The 19,993-nt window shown below is 49.9% G+C and overlaps 1 protein-coding gene across 2 annotated transcripts in view; it reads left to right on the top strand.

Annotated features, from left to right (window-relative positions):
• LOC119441294 (ATP-binding cassette sub-family C member 4-like) overlaps nt 1-19,993 on the top strand; it is a 450,511-nt gene that overhangs the window by 408,583 nt on the left and 21,935 nt on the right. For both annotated transcript variants that reach the window (XM_037705919.2, XM_049661127.1), the window contains 2 exons: nt 7,461-7,633; nt 18,051-18,156. In XM_037705919.2, coding sequence (XP_037561847.1) covers nt 7,461-7,633; nt 18,051-18,156 — 279 coding nt within the window. The remainder of the gene's footprint in view (nt 1-7,460; nt 7,634-18,050; nt 18,157-19,993) is intronic.

The following is a 19,993-nucleotide window of genomic DNA, read 5'->3' as shown; positions in this document are numbered from 1 at the left end:
TGAGAACGATGAAGTACGTGAAATGTGCTTACACTAATTTCCCCCCCTCGTGGAAGCGGCCAACCTGGCCGCAATCTAAAGATCGGCTGAACGGGGAATAAAGGGCTTCATGCGGGAGACGTGAACAATTTCTGCACTACGACGACGGCGGTCCTCGACGGATTGAAGCGGAGTGACGAGATAGTTCACTGCGGAAGTTTGTTGTAGGACTGTGTAGGGCCCAATGTACCGGTGAAGGAATTTCTCGCAAAGTCCAGGGGTTCGAACCGGCGTCCAGAGGAGGACTTGGTCTCCATGGAAGGCGATGTCGCGGCGTTTACTGTCGCAGCGACGTTTTCTTTCTTCTTGGGTAGCGGCGGTGTTGCGACGAGCAATTTCACGGCAATGCGCGAGTCGAGCTGCAAACTCTTCTGGGAGGGAGGTGTTAGGCGAAGCAGGAGAGAAAAAGAATTCGGAGTCGAAGACGGAGGAGGCAGATCGTCCATACACCAGGAAGAAAGGGCTGTAACCGGTAGTTCGTTGTGTCGCAGTATTATAAGCGAATGTAACACAGGGAAGGATGTTGTCCCAGTTTGTGTGGTCAGGACGTAAGTACATAGAAATCATGTCAGAGAGCGTTCGGTGGAAGCGTTCAGTAAGGCCGTTGGTTTGCGGGTGATATGTAGAAATGGTTTTATGTCTCGTATTAGTCTGCCGCAAGACTTCTTCGAGGACGTGGGACATGAAGGCTTTGCCATGATCGGACAAAAGAACGCGAGGAGCACCATGGCGCAAGACTATGGATTGCAGGAAAAAGTCAGCAACCTCAGAAGCAGCACCAGATCGAAGAGGCGCAGTCTCGGCGTATCTTGTTAAGTGGTCTACCGCTGTGACGATCCAGCGGTGACCGGAGGGCGTCAACGGCAAGGGACCGTATAAGTCAATTCCAACGCACTCGAAAGGTTCGGTCGGACATGGCAGAGGCTGAAGAAAACCGGCAGGCGGGGATGTGGAGCGTTTGCGGTGCTGACACAACGCACATGAGGCAACGTATTTGGCTACCGTTGTGGACAATCCAGGCCAGAAGCAGCGGGTCTTGATGCGGTCGTAGGTCTTGAGGAAGCCTAAGTGGCCGGCGGCAACGTCATCATGAAATGCTTCTAAAACTCGAAGACGAAGGCAGCGAGGTATGACTGGGACCCACTTGTTACCCGTAGGATGATAAATATAACGATGAAGCACCCCATCTTGAAGGCGAAATTGCTGAAGCTGGCGTCGCAAGCGGCTGTTGGGTGGTTTAGTTAGGCCGCGAAGGCGATCAATGAGAGTTCGACAGTAGGAGTCTGCGTGCTGAAGGGAAGCTAAATCGGAGCGTGAAGAAAGCTGAGCTTGATCCAGTGACATTAGCGTGAGCTGGTGGGCGGCAGGCGTAGCGTCAGAGTGACGTGGTAGAGACGGGGAGTGCGCACGATCGATAGAAGGTGAAAGCGGGCATCGAGACAGTGCGTCGGCATCATGATGACATTTGCCAGACCGGTACGTTATCGTGAAATCATATTCTTGTAAGCGCAGTATCCAGCGTCCCAGGCGTCCTGACATGTTCTTCATAGATGACAGCCAACACAGAGCATGATGGTCGGTTACGATGGTGAAGTGGCGACCATAGAGATACGGGCGAAACTTCTGAATGGACCAAACAATAGCAGGCATTCCTGCTCTGTGATCGTGTAGTTCCGTTCAGATGGCGAGAGGGTCCGGCTAGCATACGCCACAACCTGCTCTTTAGACGCGGGACCCCGTTGTAGGAGCACTGCTCCGATGCCTTGCGCACTTGCGTCAGTGTGGAGTATAGTGGGTGCCCTCTCAAAATGGCGAAGAAGCACCGGTCCGGAAGTGAGATGTTTCTTAAGGGCTTGAAATGCCGACTCACAGTCTTCGGACCATGTGAAAGAGGCGCCGGTGACCAGGAGCTTATGTAGAGGAGCTGCTATTGTAGCAAAATTGCGTATAAAACGGCGAAAGTAGAGCGCCAGGCCGAGAAAGCTGCACAATGTTTTTTGATTTGATGGGCAAGGGAATTGAAGCACAGCAGCAATCTTCTCAGGGTCAGGTTGGACGCCGTCTTTTGAAACGACGTGACCCAGCACTTTGATGCTTCTGCTGGCGAATGTGCACTTTTAGATTAATCTGGAGACCAGCATCTGAAAGGCATTGGAGGACTTCGTCTAGTCTCTGTAGGTGTTGGCTGAAGCTTGAAGAAAAAACAACGATGTCATCCAGATAACAGAGGCAGGTCTTCCACTTAAGGCCACGAAGAACAGTGTCGATCATACGCTCAAACGTGGCTGGAGCGTTGCACAGGCCAAATGGCATTACATTAAATTCATAAAGTCCGTCCGGCGTGGCGAAAGCGGTTTTCTCTTTGTCAGCCTCGTTCATGGGAATTTGCCAATATCCCGACCGCAGATCAAGGCTGGAAAAATATTCCGCTCCTTGTAGTGTATCTAAGGCGTCGTCAATTCGAGGCATGGGATACACATCCTTGCGTGTAATCTTATTGAGCGCTCGATAATCAACGCAAAAGCGAACGGAACCATCCTTTTTCTTCACCAGAACGACAGGAGACGCCCAGGAACTGGATGAAGGTCGTATAATATTTCGTGCTAGCATGTCATCAACTTGGTCTTCATGATCTTCCGTTCCGACTGCGAAACTCGATATGGGCGACGGCGTATAATTGCAGAACCGTCGGTTTCGATGCGGTGTGCAGCTACGTAAGTCTGGCCCAATGCGGTGGCACAGCTATCAAAGCAGGATTTGTGCTTAGCCAAAAGGGCGAGTAACGCATACCGACTGGGCAGCGGTTAGGTCAGAACCAATTAGGGCTCGAGAAGAGAAGAATCCAAACCTGAGGTTGGTACTTGGTGACGAAGAAGGGGAAAAGCGCTGCGACAGAGATCAGTGGCGGGTCGGTGAAGGTTGCCACGGTCATCCCTTTGGGCAACAGCACAGGATCTGGGGTTGTGTTGCAGGCGTACAGGAGAGCTCGGCCACATGAAAACCGGACGAGACAAGGGGCGACTAGAATTCCTCGTGAAGTGCAGCGTGAAGAGGGGGTAACCAGTGCGTCTCCATCGGTTAGCTGGCCGGATGTGACAGCTACAATGTGTTCGTGACCAGGGTGCAGGACGTAATCTGCAGCGACAGCCAAGTTCAAGATGGAGGGTGACGACTCCAAAATAGGTGCATCCGTGGTATCTGTGATGTGGACGACTTTCTCCCTACATGATATGACAGCGGAGGCAGAATGCAGAAAGTCCCAACCGAGAATAAGTTCATGGATGCACGCGGGTAGCACAATCATCTCAATGTGGTGACGAATGCCGTCGATCAAAACACGAGCCGTACATTGTCCGTCGGGGTGAATGGGTACGTTATTAGCGCCGCGTAAACGGGTCCAAGATAAGGCGTTCTGACTTTACGGAGCCGTGAGCACAAATCACTACGCAGAACGGAAACAGCGGCACCAGTATCGACGAGAGCTTGCACAGGAACACCTTCGAGAGTTACAGATAGCATATTGGCCGGGCGACAAGGAGGTCTTTCCGAAGTTCGGACAGGACGCCCGTTTTCCCTCCAAAACTGCAATCCTTAGTTTTCCCGAGTGTTGGTCAGCAAGGCGGGAGATGGGGCGAAGCGGTGATGCAGAGCGGCGGTAGGGAGAAGGAGAACGTCGTCTAGCCGAACGGAGCCCTGAGGCAGGACGTGGAGACGCTGGAGGAGATGGAGAACGGACGCTGCGTAAAGCGGACGGGCCTGGGTAGTAAGCATCGTGTCGCGCGTTCTCGTCTCGCTCGAAATCGGCATAGCCTCGGCTTACATCCAGCTGGCGGCGACGGCAGTAACGCGATATGTGGCCCCGTATACCGCAGTAAAAAGCAGACCGGACGAGGTGGACGCCACGGAGTATACGAAGGTGCAGCAGGTGCTCGGGCGCCCATAGAGGCCAAATGGCCGCAGGTGAGGTCAGGAGGCCCAGGAGTGACAGTAGCAGGTGGCATTGCAGCGACTTCCGCGTATGTGGGCATCGGGAACGCTGCTGGGGCAACAGACGTGTCGGTGTCGTCATGGCTGGCAACTCCTCCTTCACAAGGTTGCGCAAGTCGAACGTCGGCGATGGGGCGGGAACAACAGTGGATCGCCGCTGTCTGCTCCTGAAGTTCTTCGCGAATAATAGAGCGGATAAGAGTACGTAAATCAGAATGAGGTGGCATGGAAGGTCGCTGTCACGGTGAAGACGGAGGGCCTGAAGCTCGTCCAAGCGCTGGCACGTCGATGTAATATCTGAACCGAGGTAGGATTTTGGACAGCTAAGGCGTTGAATGCGATGGAACCAATGCCTTTAAGAATATGGCGAATGCGTTCGGCTTCCGTCATTCCAACGTTGGCGCGGCGGCATAGAGCCAGGACATCTTCGATGTACGATGTATATGACTCTTGCGGAAGTTGAACACGCGCAGCGAGCTTCTGTTTGGCGACTTCTGAACGGCCAGCTGAAGACGCGAAAATTTGCCGCAAGCTGGTAGTAAACGCTGACCAGTCGGTGAAGTCAGTTTCGTGGTTAAAATACCACGTCTTCGCAACGTGGGTCAGATAGAACGCGACGGTAGTCAACTTCTGTCGATCGGTCCCACCCATTGGCCGAACTCACGCGGTTGTAGTTGTCGAGCCAGTCGTCGACGTCTTCCCCGCGGCGACCCGCAAAGCCTGGTGGATCACGATGAGGGGTGGTAATGGTGCACGATGTCAGTGCAGCCGATGTCGTAGGAGCAGGAGCGTCAGGGGTAGCGATAGTGCCGGCGGCCGACGCAGGGGTGGTCTAGCTGTGGGGGTGGCCGGGCGCAGGCGGCGACCGGAACGTAGCTACAGGTAGGGCAGGAACGCAGGAAGACGTCGGGATCTGACGCGCCTCCACCACTTTGAAAGACGGAAGACGACCAGGACAGGCAGCACTGGCAGACCCGTTTATTCCACCGGCACGGCCGAGGCTCAAACACGAAGAAGAAGAGAAACAGGGATGATGATGGCTATATACAAATGAGAACGATGAAGTACGTGAAATGTGCTTACAATATATAAAATGTAGCGTCATTCTTAGATCTTGCCGCCACCGCGCTCACCCCGGCGTTTTGTCCTCGCCACCTCCTGTCGCCCCAGCCGCCTCCGCTCCCCCATTGGCCAATCCGTGTCACGTGGAAGCACGCGTTGCGCTTTTGAATATTTTTTTTTTCTTTCTAGCGCGCTCCGACCACCATTCTCGGGCCTGTGCGACGAAAGTGCTGTACGCACAAACGCATCAAACGTGCTAGGTACAAGAACTTCGTTGTGATGGCATGCTCCTGCACCTTAAGTTGCCGCAACCGACAAGGCGAGGGCAAAAGGCTGTTTTTTTTTTTTTTTTTTTTACCATCAGGCCGAGCGCAATCGCTTGCTGCCCACTTGGTATTTGCACCGTCTCGCTTCGTCGGGTTGCTACTTCCAAACGGCATTATTAAGGCCAGTTACTCACTGACGAAGCAAAGTCGCGCGCTCATACAATCAGATTACATGAGCGTCGGTGACCACAGACGACGGATAGAAGCATCGATAACGTCGAGAAGCTTCCGATGCATGGCGCGACCTGCACCGAGCGATAAACGTTTAACATTTGTTAGCCGGTGGAAGCGGCCACCGGTGAAGATAAACATGTATACGTGTCAATATTATTTATAATGAACCTGAACTTTTTATGGCAGTCAAAACGTAACTTTATTACGTGGTGTTTGGTGGTTCAGTGAGTGTGACGTTCTGCTACTAAAGACGAGTGTTGCGCGTTTGATCCCAGACTGCCGTGGGAAAGACAGACTGGAAAGGTGCACTCAGAATTCCATGCACGTGTAAAGTACCCTCATCGGTCCGACGTACAGAGTGATCATTTTTAAGCTCTGCAGAATTTTAAAAATCAGTAATCTAAAAATCAACGATCTAATAATCATATCGTGGTTTTTGGCACGTCATCATCAGCCTATATTTGTGTCCACTGCAGGACGAAGGCCTCTCCCTGCGATCTCCAATACCCCTGTCTTGCGCTAGCCTATTCCAACTTGCGCCTGCAAATTTACTAACTTCATTGGGCACGTACATCAATATATTTAATTAGTTAAATTTACACACAAACAAATACACCCAATGGCGAGCACTGAGTATCAATGTACAATCGGCGTCAAATGAAAGCCGAACAGCGGAGCGCGTGCCACAAGCATTAGAAACAGCATAGTGCGCGCCGTCCAGTCATCAGCGCAGACAGGCCCACACATCTGGTTTGGTAGTACAGCGCCACCCCACTGAAGTGCGATTTTTTTTTTGCCCGTGTTCCCGCTCGGATTTTTGAAAGGAAGAAAAAAAAAGAAAACAGAAGCGAAAATTCAGCAACACTCAGAAGCTCAGGTTTCGCTTCTGTTTTCTTTTTTCTTCTTCCTTTCAAAAATCCGAGTGGGAACGCAGGCAAAAAAAAAATCGCACTTCAGTGGGGTGGCGCTGCGCTACCAAACCGGATGTGTGGGCCTGTCTGCGGCGCGCACTATCCTGTTTGCGGGGCGCACTGGACGGCGCGCACTATCCTGTTTCTGATGCTTGTGGCACGCGCTCCTCTGTTCGGCTTTCATTTGACGCCGATTGTACTTGTATCATTGAGCAATTCTGGCATGGCCAGAAAATTGATAAACCCTGCACATAAATGTGTCCACTTTAAGAAAAGAAGCAACTGAAAAAATCAATGAAATATGCAAAGCAAATATCAAACATGTAGGGAAGCGTTCAGACTCTTCAACAATTAATAAATAAGTAGTGCACAAGAAAAGTTATTGAATCTTTATGAGGAGATCTTTATGTAGGAGATCTTTATGTGTCTCCAAAAATTTGCAGGACGCTTAAGCTTCGCCTTTTCGAGTGGAAGGCGATAGCATTCAAAGATGCCTGAATGCTTTTCAGGCTTCCCGGCAACTGTAGCTTTCTTTTTTCTCCACCTTCGCCTGTGCTCGCCGCTGTCATTTTACGCTGCCGAGGAAGCGAGCGCCATCTGGATGGTGTTTCTGCAAGTAACCTACCCGGGCACGCCGCTGTAAGAATGGTAGAAATGCTGGAAAAGGGGTTTGTGTTTGAGTTTCCTCGTAACAGAATTATGTTTTCTCATATATTCAAATTACAATCCGACGCTATCATGTCTGTAGGTTGTTGTTAAGTCGTACTCTACGATTTTTCGGACGTATTTTACTTTGAGAAATTCAATTATTTCACTAACGTCTCTGCGAAATGCGGATGACCTGCGTCGTTCGGGTTGATTTTCTCCGCCTTTAAATGCAATAGATAACCTATAGCAAAGCTATGTGGTACATTCCTGCAGCTCGCAACGGTCACAATGGTCACAACGGACGTTTGTGCAGGTGCGCTTGAAGGCCTCCATTGAAGACCTTCCCGGTGGCCTCTCGGCGCAAGTGTCCGAAGGGGGCGGCAACTTCAGCGTGGGTCAGCGCCAGCTAATTTGTCTTGCAAGGGCCGTACTTCGACAAAACAAGATACTCGTCATGGACGAGGCAACGGCGAACGTGGACCCTAGGTACGACCTTTCTTGCCTTGCCAGGTTCTACCAAAAAAGGCGAAGCTGTTCGGTCGTGCGGACAGGTAGCCATATTTTTCTACCTGGCTGTTGTGGTAATTATGAATGGATTAAAGTCAGTAAACAAAACAGGCAGTTAATGTACCCAGAGTTTCCGGGCTACACTGCCCCTTTCGAAATGGTGAGCAGCGTAGGCTTATACAAGATGTCGATAGCAAAGGGAGGGTTCTTCTGTCTTTATATGAAACGTGGAGTAAGAAGACAAAAAAAATATCATGCGGATCTCACTAACTGTGGGAATTGGTCTAATCGAAGCCTTCTGTGCTGTCTGCGTCGATTGGTGGCAATTGGCGGTGATGTGACAGCGAATGATCGGGTTCTTCGGAGTTTAGTGCAATATGGAAGTGGTGAGTTGAACTTTACTTTGCGAGCACCACTTACTTGTCTAGGTAGTACACAGAACACAGACGTGTTTGTTTCAGGTGTAGCTGTGCGACATTGGTAATCCTGGGAGAAGCACTGTAAATGCCTCACATCGCATCGTGGCAGAATGTACTACTTTAATAAATTAGGGGCCTTTAGGTGGCCAAAACCACAATCTGAATATGAGGAACGCCGTAGTGTAGGATTGCGGATTAGTTTTGACCACCTGGGGCTCCTTAACGTGCATCTAAGCACACGAGTGCTTTTGCATTTCGCCCCGTCAAATGCAGCCGCCGCGGTCGAAACGCGCGACCTCGAGCAACGCCATAGACACTAAGCGGCGGGTGTTGATTAGCTGTGCGGCCACTTGCGTAGTGTCATCTCGACGCTGCGGTTTTTGCTTTCGGCACGCCCTGCTCTAGTTGTCCGCGTTAGCAAACTTGCTGGGGGTTATTTTCCAGTAATAGGAGAAACGTATCGTAGCGGTCCTTGAATTTACATTTCTTGAATTTATCCGCACCTGTTCTGATGTATAGTTGTAGCGTTTTCCTGTATTCAGAGAGCCCGAATGAAGCATGCTTTGTGACGTCGGTTTTTCCCCTCTCCCGGGCCATGTATACGAGCTGCCACGAGCGGCAAGGCACTCGTTTCTGTGGCTCGACCCATTCGCGGATTTCTCTCTGAACACTGTAAGCGCCGCAGGTTCTTCACTTTCTTTGTGTGTGGAGCGGGGGGGAACTCACGCATAATTACAGCAGTCTAGAGGGCATTGTGGTAAAGAGCTCCAGAGGTCATGGTGGCGACGCGCTGTAAAGGTTTAGTAGACTCCAAACGAGTTTCTGACGTCAGCTCTGGCGCCCTCGTGCCATGTGATACCCACGCCCTCGAGCTACCCCGACGCGCCGAGCCAGGCAGTGAGGCAAAGAAGCTTTGCTTTAAACGAGGATCACGGGTTACGCTGTAGCTGGCACTATTGGACGCCCGAAAGTTTACTGTAGTAAATGCTGGACGTGACAAATGTAGTGCGAATAAAAACGGAGGTGGCAAGGCAGTGCTTACACTCTGAAGGTCACGTATTCAGTTTGGAAGTACGTATCTTTGGCCAAGAAGTATGGTTTACAAAATATCTTGCTCCTAGCAATGCGCTCCTAATGTAATTTCTAGGGCAAAATCCCATAAGTGGGACGTTTCATTGAGGATAATTGTTGGTAAGAATGATTGTCGGTATAATTTACTAGCTCTTCTTTATGCAGAAGTGGTGGAAAATGGCCTAATAAAGGGAAGTGCTTGAAGCTATTTCGTGTCGTCATATCGTTGTACACAACACTGACATCTCGTTATAACGTATCTGTTCCTGTCTGTGCCATGTAAAGTTTCTCGCCTGTGCAAAACTTTCACACCTCGTAAACAAGCCGGTATTGTGAACATAAGCAGAAATGTAGGAAGGTGGTTCAACCTCCAGTTCAAGTCAATCCTAAGTGAGTTGGGGGTGACATAGGCGCGGAGTCAATGCACACTGCACTTTTATCGCGTGAGGGGAGCAGCATCGGACTGAAATTCTTCACTGCACTGCCTTCGGGATCGGCCCTTATTTATATGACGTGCTAATTTATTTCAAATAATTTCTGCGATTTAACGCATCAAAACTACGATCCGATTATATGGCGCGTCGTTATGGGGAAAGGCGTCTATCACCTTATGGTTACTGTATCAGGTTTCTGTGCTAGATGTCCCATGTTAGAATCCGGACGTTGCACAATTTTATTGAATTATTTATTTTTAAAAATGCGTTGGCCCTTCCGCTCCGTGAAGATAATTAACCAGCGAAGCTGAAACGTGCGGTCTCAGTGTTTATCACTGGGTTAGTCCCGAGGGTTCATTTAAGTACGTCTCAATCATGAGGTTCGGCAGCGACGGAGAGAACGACGTCACTAACGGTATACCTGCAGTACGCCGTTGTCGCTTGCGTTCGCTGTCTCGATTTTCCTCGGCGGCGTGGTTAGCAGCAATCACCCGCCATTGCAGCTTAGGATTCTTCCAAATTAAATTGCTCGAAAATCAAATCTGTCCGTTACGTAAGACAATCAATTGCTCATACCCCCGTAACGCGGCCTCCCATTACGACGACGGAAGAGAAGTGAAATTCTACGCTGGATTGATGAGCGGCAATGCAGCCAGCTGTCGAAGAAGACGACGAACGCCGGAGCAGTGGCAGGAGCGCAACTCGAGGGGTGCCAACGAGCCAGCTGCGGAAGAAGACGACGACGCTCGAGGCAATGCTGATGATGACAGTTTTCTGTGCACAGGTGATTTCGCCCAGCCATATGCGATATCCCCTATACATGTAAAGCTTTAAAAATCCCATTTCGCCACAAGGGCGAAGCCAAGCCAAGCCAAGCCAATCACTTGCATGAGCGCAATTCAGCTCCGTGTTTCTTTTGAAATTTATGACAAGGCGGGGACTCAGGACCCAGAGGAACCTCCAAAACAGCCACCGGAAGTCTAGAGGCAGCTAACGAGACTATCTGTGCCCCTAAGGGGGCATGGAGAATCGACCAGGCACTCTGGATATCACCACCAGCGATGCGGCAGGTAGCAGCCCTGTTGGGCCTACGATCCCTGATCCAACATCCACGACTCAGTGGCCCCCACTCACGGCTGACGGTGTCGAAATGACTCAACTGCAAAGGCAAGCAGAAAACCCTTTTTTCTATTCCCGCTGATGACTCCAATGACCCTGCCAATTGGGACATGGAACAGCAAACGCGGAGGCAAGGAAACCGGCCGCGACCGCGGGACGCTGATAAGCACGTGCGCAATCGACACTGGACGCGTGGCTTTGCAGAGGACGCTCTGCAATGCGGCTCATATTCGGATCAAGAAATTGAGATTACCAGCCAAACACGCACTTAAAGGACCCCCGCGCTGGCCAAGAAAGCCACACGAACAGCGAACCTTTATCCGAATGAAGTTTTGCAGGGCACCACCACTATTACAGTCATACCTAAGACCGCAGCGTCTATTTTGTCGATTCTAGACACAGTGCTAAACGCCTGGCTCAAAGAACGCCTCCGTAGTGAAACGCCGGCCACCATCCGCAAACAGCTTCGCGCAAACCTGATTGCAGTGGATATTCCTGCAGATGTAGCAACTCAACCATTTCTAAAGATAGAGAAGCTCGGCCCTGTTCCACTGCAAGCCTACGTCGCTCCACCGAGAGACGCGATCAACGGCGTCATATATGGCGTAAGCACCGAATGTACTGACGAAGACATTCGAGCTACAATTCGCCCCCTGCAAGGCGAGCCAAAAATTTTGAATGCCTACCGGCTTGGTAAAACAACGCAGACTGTTCTCGTGGTGTTTGCCGGAAATAAGCTCCCGCGTCACGTACGCATGGAGTATATATTGCGCATCAAGTCCAACCTTTTCGCCCGACGCCTATCTTGTGTTCGCACTGTCAAAGGGTTGGTCAGAAGGCGAACATTTGACCACATGAAGCCCGGTGGCGTATTTCCAATTCCTAGTAGGTACAGCGTTTGACCGCTGGCGCCACGCTGCGCCGCTCGCGCGTAACATGTTTATAGCCACCGCCGTTGGAACGGAGGAGGCTACAGTGAATTCTAGTACACTCTAGAGGCGGCGTTGACGGTCAAAACGCTGGGCTGGTGGTGACTAGCCTGCTGTTGGGATCGGTGGTATTATAAACGCATCACTGTTTTGATGATCCAAATATAATCTCACTATCAGGGAGGGAGCAGTCTACCTGACTGGAGCAGTATTCTTTTATTTGGGGGTGTTGCTACGCTGCGCTGCGCAACACCCCAACGACACGCGCTCCACAACACCCCAACAGCCACGCTTCCGACGCTTGCATTCATGCGAACCATATGATTGCGTTCGAGCGCCCTCGGCGAAAGAAACCACCTAGAAACGCGGTACGCGCGAGCCGGCGCAGCGTGGCGCTAGCGCTCAAACGCTGTACCTACTAGCAATTGTAGTGTTGCAGCCCCGGTGTGGCAGATGCGGAGGAACACACACTGCAGGCGAAATCTGCACCGCTACGAAACCACGCTGTCTACATAGCCAAGGTGAACATGTTACGGGCGATCCCAGCTTCCCACACTACAAACGCGAACTACTCATTTGTCGCAAACAAGCTGTGCAGCCGTCACTCACACGCCGCCAGGCAATTGCCAGAACTAAGACTGAGACACACGCTAATACATCTGCGTCATTCAAAGTCACGGAACCCGAGAACAAAGATAATACACATGTTCCGAAATTAGCAAAGGAAGTTCTTGATGCGCAGGCACACTCGAAGGAGCACCAAAAAGCCTCTACAAGGCAACGTTTGCCCAAAGGCACCTTGACACAGCTGAGAAGGAAGGATACGCTGGATTGATGAGCCTCAATGCAGCCAGCTGTCGAAGAAGACGACGAACGCGGGAGTAGTGGCAGGAGCGCAACCCGAGGTGGTGCCAACGAGCCAGCTGCGGAAGAAGACGACGACGCTCGAGGCAATGCTGATGATGATAGTTTTCTGTGCACAGGTGATTTAGCCCAGCCATATGCGATATCGCCTATACATGTAAAGCTTTAAAAATCCCAATTTCGCCACAAGGGCGATGCGTTGAATGCGATAGCCACTTTTTTAGAATATTACACGAAGTAAGGCTCGTAGCTTAATTAGCAGTATGAATTGCATTAACCATATACTGGCCGTAAGCATGCGTGGCGTGCTGTGCGCGTACACAAATGCATAGAAAGGGCTCGGTGACCGCGAGCAGCGTCGGCTAGTGTACAGGGTTTTGCCGGCGTTGCCTTGCCTTCTCGTACCGCGACATGCTCACGCCGGACACGATGTGTGCGTCTGCTTTTGAACTGCAGTATTTTGGTGACGTCCTCGGCCCCCAGTTCTATCAGCCCCACATCTGCGTGGCCCCACCGTTGAGCTGTAGGGCGCGCGTAGCAGCGCACTGTTTCTGCAGCAACGGTCATTGAGCGTATGCCGGCCCTGCTTGCTTCAGTGCGATTAGCGTTTCACAGAAGCTTCTCGGCTGGCGCTCTTAACATTAACGCGCCAAGGCATGTTTGTGAGGGACGCGGTGCTTCACTGCCCACACCGACCACTTGTGCGACGTGGTCGGTGTCAAATGACAGCTGTCTGTCATTTGGTTCTAGCAAGAAAACCTGTCTAACCTGATGTGTGCAATTGGAACGCGTCTTGCAACCCGCCGGCTTAGCGGCTATGGCGTTGCGTGGCTAAGCACCAGATCATCGCGGGATCAAATCCAGGCGAAATGCAAAAACGCCCCTGCATTGGTGGTCAAAATTAATCCGGAGTCCCCCAGTGCGGCATGCCTCATATAAAATCGTGGTTTTTGCACGTAAAACAACAGAATTGAATTCATTTTCGCCACCTGGTGTTCTACTTTGGACGCAAAGGGAAAGCGTACAGTTAATGTGAGTGATGTTCTTCAGAAAACGTGTTAAATATAAAGCAATTAGATTTTGATGTCTAATTATTACGGGTGTGCTAAAAGTGCATTTCGAGACCGAATCGACTACAAATTCAAGAGTCATGCCATAACTGGCATGACTCACATGCGGAACTTGACATAAGCTAGCGCAAAGAAAGGGTAATTAGAGATCGCTGCTAGAGGCCTTCGTGCTGCAGTGGACTTACAAACCTGATGATTATGATTTAATTAATTATATATATATTCCTAACATTGCGGCGACCACTGGTCTCAGGGGCGCATACTCAGTTGCAGATATGGGCCACATTATTAAGCTGCACAATCTCCGGGATCGGCCCATGAAAGAGGTTATAAACATACCAGGTACAGAGAACTGGCGTTAACTGGATAAGACAGACTTCGTCTTTAGCATAATACTTATTCGTTGGTTGCATCGAACCACGGTCATCAATCAAAACAGCACGACTCTCTGACCATTACGTTGCAGTCACTATATTTTTCGTTATTGTATAATTTGCACATACGCATATTCCCAAAACTTGTGTTGACAAACCAAGTAAGTATTAAGAGCGCGATAACATCTACGAGGTGGTATTGTCATAATTATATTAAAGTTCTTTTGGTGCTTTGAAGGGTTCTAACGTCTGAAACAACTTAAACGTTTAACAAGTGACTCATCGACAACCATCGGTGAACGCATTCTTGCGTTTCTCGCAGCTTCAGGTTCCTGATTTTTCGCAGTTCATGCGTTGTCGGAATTGCACCAACGCAAGTCATGCGTGACAAGAGTAATATAGCACCGGACCATTCAACAGCGCGAGAAGCTATAAAGGCCGGGCCTACGAGAATTATTAAACTGAACCCCATATTCATTTGCGATCTCTACATATATGCCGTCAGTATGTAGTGGGAATTCTTTTATTGCGATAGCAATTATATGGACACTTCAACCGGATTTCTGCCGTCGCCGTCGCCGTCGCCGTGAGGTTCCCTATAGATAAAATCTTCGCCGCGCGCCGTATGCCCGAGCGGAAGCGTGCGGGGACGCGCGCTATCACGGAGAGCGAACGCACTCAATCTCCCACGCGCAAGCAAGGAAGCGATAAGCCAGCGCTGGAGGGAGCAGGGGGGGGGGGGGGGCGCACTTCTACTCTGCCAACAACCGCGCTCGTCGCTCGCTAGCACCGTCTCTTACCTCCACACGGCTCTGACCTTTATGCGCCGTGCATTCGCCGCTCAGTTTCCGTTGAAGCGATAGACCGCACGTACCTTCGCCCGCTGCGGCGTATGCTTGCTGCCAGCGTTTTGACAGTCGTTGTCTGCAGTCATTCAGTGTGATCTATTCGTGTTTGTTTGTGCGCGCTCAAACCACGCTTGTTCATTCAGTTAGTAATAGTCGGGCCACATTTTCCAACGCACGCTACACATGCAATGCTGCCGGGATCGGCAGTGCAGCGCTACAGGTGTGTCCCTTCGCATGCGCTGCCCACGGGAAGCGCTTCTCATCAACACCACCGTTTCACACGCGGCTTCTCGTCGTCATCGAGTCTCTCTTCATGTCGGTCTACTTACGCCGCAGCACACCTGCTTACTTAATCAGCTCATGTTTACTACAATTCATATTGCTACCAAAGCCGCTCACCTTACTTCGTATGACATTGCTGTGTTGCTATCGCATTCATTGCTTCGCCCTTAGGTCGAAACTGTGACATTTTTTATTTATTGCGATAGCCAATATATGGACACTCCAAGCGCATTTATGCCGTCGGCGTCGCCGTGAGGTTCCGTATAAAGACCAACGACGGTAAAATCGTCGCCGCGCGCCTTACGCTGTGTGTGCGAGTGAAAGCGTACGAGGGTGAGCAGGGATTCGCGACACATATAGCGCACGCTATATCGGTTGGAAGGTAGGCCGGAAGCACGCGGTCTTTCGCGCGCGAGGCACGGGGGCGAGGCGATGGAGAAGGGGGGGGGGGGGGTGATGCGTTCTGCTTCATCGGCTGCTGCTCACAGCGCGACCACGCGGGCGCCATGTCATGAAAGCGATCTGCGAAGTGCGCGCCCACGCGGGCCTCATCTTCAAAGCGATCTGCGATGGGGACAAAGTGCATGCGCCGAGTGCCAGTAGCTTCGTACGCGCTGTGCTTTCGACGTTAGTTCGCGTTGAAGCGGACGAGAGACAGCACGAAGGTCAATTTGCCCGCTGCTGCTGGCGCGCTTTCTGAATTCGGGGTTTTCACAGCTAGTTTCCGCGGTCATCAAGCAAGATGTGTCACCGTGATTGTCTATTTAGTTAGAAAGCGAGTGTTTACAACTTTATACGGCCCATTAAACTAGTATCCTTGCTTCGTATAGCTCTCTACTAATTTGCTATCGCAATCGATGCTTCCCCTTACAGGCGAAACTGCAACTTTTTTGAAGTATTCTTTGTAACATTAACAGAAATTCATATTTATCCAACGAGGAAAGAAAACAATACATTTTGTCGCACGTTGTGTGCAGATTGAACCATGCGTTAAAACAAGTATTTTCTTTCAAAACGTTTTTTTTTTTTTCGAGAGTGTTTCTGGATGAACATTAAAGAAAAATACTGCACTACAATCGCACGCATTCTTTTCCTGTGCTTATGCAAATCCTACTATATTGTGCGAGCACGTGCGCGCTCTTCAGTATCCATTAGGCCACAAACGCAGCATCGAAACACGCGAATAATATGGGCTGCTGAGCACGAGGTCGTGGGATCGAATCCCGGCTACGGCGGCCGCATTTCGATGGGGGCGAAATGCGAGAACACCCGTGTACTTAGATTTAGGTGCACGATAAAGAACCCCAGGTGGTTAAATCTTCCGGAGTCCCTCACTATACGGCGTGCCTCATAATCGGATCGTGCTTTTGGCACGTAAAACCCCATATTTTAATTAATTTTTAACGCGAATATTATAGTCATCGTTACCGTTCCCTATATACCTTCGTAGCAACTAGCGGCGCTACCTGTTTGACACTGTACTGGATGATGTCACAACGGGACAGGTTGTCGCGCTTCTTCGCCTGAGCAAAGAAAAAAAAAGTTTGTCTTTCTGCTACTTTGGGAAACTGTCATCGTTGTCGTCATTTTATTTCTGTCTTACGCACACACTCGCGTCGAAGACATGCAATTGCTCGCCTTACACGAACATGAATGTCCATCAGCTAAAGTTTTGCGGATAACCAAACGATGTTGGATGGAGACCTACCCACAAAATGCGTCTCATAACCTGACTCACTACAGTGCGTAATTTCCACAAAATTTTTCGCCGTATTCTAAAACAACATTACAAGTAAAAGTAAAAATTTTTATTACCTTCATGATCCTAATAGGAGGGAGACTCCTCTATTGAGAAAAAAATTAAAAAAGAAATTGTCGCAGTTTCAGCCGAAAGATGAAGCATCAATTGCGATAGCAACTTAGTAGAGAGCTATACGGACTAAGGATAGTAGTTTTATCAGCTGTATAATCTTGGACATGCAGCAGCACAAGCAACGCGCAGAACTGTTGTCGACACCGTCGACGTTTTGCCCGCGTTCGCACCGAACGCGCGCCGCTTTGGTGACTGTCGCCGGTGCCTCTAGGGGCGGCTCGGAGGTTTTCGACGAGATCAGAATGGGACGCTCGTCGAGCAGCGTCGGAAATCTTACCCACCTTCTCGCCTCGCAACGTTTTTATATAAATACGCATTTGGTGCCACAGCTAAACGTCACCTCCCCTCCCTATCTCCCTCCTGTCCTCCCACGGCCTTTCGCGCGACGGAAGAAGTCGCGTTTGCTCTCTATATATATGGTGATTGTAAAGGAGGAAAGAGACGTTTAATTCTGCAGCCCTTCGGGGAGCACGGCGCAGAACGCGCGTTTGCTCTCCGACGTGTGTTCGCTCCCCGTGAAAGCGCGCGTCCCTCGCGCCCTTTCACTCGCACATGCAGTGTCCGGAGCGCGGCGAGGATTTCATCGCCGTTGACGTCATACGGAACCGCACGGCGACGGCGACGGTGACAAAGACGCCGACGGCAGAAATCCGCTTTGGAGTGTCCGTATAATTGCTATAGCAATAAAAAAAAGAAACCTGCTGGAGCAGAAGTCGAGCCGGCAACGTCCCCATGTCGCTCCTCGAATGAGCTACTGCGTCGACTCCGTCCACTTTTCAGGGTAGTTGCGCACTAAATCCATCCGTGGAACTTAAGCTAGTGCCACTCATGAGTATGGCCGCGCAATATATGACATCTTTTCACCCATTGGCGCGATTGCTGTTGATTCGAATATATCTACTGCTTCTGAAAATTTTCCGCTTTTTGTGTGTGCGTATTCAGCAACAGAGAATATGTCACTACAAGCACACCCGGCCGATCCCCTAGGTGATTAATTTCATTTCTTTGCGCACCAGAAGAATGCCTTTTATTCACCCATTAACGCCAGCGAGGAGACGCTTGTGCAATCGCTGGCCTTGACCAATTTTTAAGACATTTGGCCATGTCTTGCAGGACTGATGCCCTAATCCAGACTACTATTCGGGAGAACTTCGCCAACTGCACAGTGATCACAATCGCCCACAGGCTGCATACGATCATGGACTCAGATCGTGTCATTGTAAGTGAAGAAACGCTTAAATTATGCGAATTTTACGCATGGCAAAGAGGTAAACGTTATTTTATTCCTTATAAGAATAATGGAATTTATAAGTACACAGCTTGCCCCCAATACTATGGTTGCGGTCTATTCCAAAAGTGACGTCATCTTTCAAACACGTTAAACGCAACCGCCGGCTCACTAGACATTCATGGTGCAGCAATGCTTTCTTACGGACTAAATCCAGCCGGTTATTAACGTGCTGCGCATGTTGCAAAGGAAAAGAAAAAAGGATGGGGCAAAGCGTAGACTAACAGCTTTATTTCATGAAACGACAGAAAGCCTGCAATAGTCCCTTCCAAACGAGAATTGATTCCGTCCATAGCTTTAACCACATTTCTTGCATCTTCCGAGCCGGGAAAAGTTAACAGCTGCAGAAGAGAACGCAAACGTTTAATTTTTCAGTGAGTTCAGTGAAGCTTACCGAATGTGTACTCTACGCTTGAACTGTCTACACAAATGTAAGATATGAGAAAAGTAAATTATTTCATCTCTTCCACACGCGGAAAGACGTCTGACAATTTGAAACTGATGCCTGATGTTAAACAGTGTCAGAAACAATGAAAGAAGTGAACCCGCTACATGACGACATGCTGGTATCACGAGCAAACATGCAGTAGTCTGCCTTCCAACTCGTTTTACAAAAGCACTTTAGAAATAATATTAAAGTGGCAACACATGTCCAGTCAGCAGTGTTTCAACATGTATGCGACACGTTTAAAAAATAAATATTTTAGTGAGTGCTATTTGTTTTGGTGTTGATTTGCACAACTGTGAACAAAGCGCATGAAAGAGGAAACATAATAACGCGTGCCACCCGGATACGCAACGACCAGACAATCATATTGCCACCATTATCAGGAAGTGTGCACACACTGTCAAAAAAAATTCATCCGACAGGGAAAATCTCATCTTCAAGGCGATATTAAAAACAACAAATGAACAGCAAAATCCAAAATAAATTTTCAGAAACAAGATAACCAGTCAAGACGAGAAAGCTAACAAAAACAATTGATAAAAAAAAGCAAACGTGAAGCAGATCATGATGAAAATATGACCAAACCGATTTTTTTAATGCCGCAGTTCGAATCTATATACAGAGAAGAGTTGTGTGCGTAAGTAAAGAGTTGAAGGGGGGGGGGGGGGGAGGAACACGAATACACACAGGCGCACGCGAACACATACACACACACACACACACACACACACACACACACAATTTGCCGAGTCTTTTGTTAAGCGGAATCGCGCTGGCTACTAGCGAGTACGACGGACGCCTTGAACGCATCATGGTTTCAGACGCAGCATGCACATATGTACACCCGTGAACAAAAGTATGGAGCAGGGGTTGCGGGATAACACCGATTTTTTCCTCTGCCTGTGAACGCAACTTGAAATTGAGGACTGCAGTCCAAACTTGGCATTGCAAACTTTTCAGTGCACTCGTCAAGTGCAATTTAAGCTTGTCAATTACGAAGAAATTCAGGTTTTTCGGCGACCCTGTGGTCCGTATACTTTTGCTCACGGTTGTACGTAGCGCAATTCGAAGAAGAAGCAAAAGTCACAGGCCTGCGCGGCACACGCAGCACAGTCACAGCGTAAGCTGATGGAGCGGCTTAAGAGTAGCAATTTCGGCACCACGCACAACAGGGTCTTCGCGGCAGAGTCTCTTCGCCTCGTTTTGACGTGAGCGATCTCAACTGTCCGCCCGGCGTCGACGGCGAGCGGCGGTTTGTAATGCTGTCTGCACAGCAGTCTACTGAGCCCGATGACGCTTGGTTGTAGCCGCGCACGTAGC

The sequence above is a fragment of the Dermacentor silvarum genome, chromosome 2 (assembly GCF_013339745.2).
Source record: "Dermacentor silvarum isolate Dsil-2018 chromosome 2, BIME_Dsil_1.4, whole genome shotgun sequence".
Taxonomy (NCBI): Eukaryota; Metazoa; Arthropoda; class Arachnida; order Ixodida; family Ixodidae; genus Dermacentor; species Dermacentor silvarum.
Note: the sequence above shows the minus strand (reverse complement) of the source record. Positions and strands in the feature narration are given on the sequence as shown.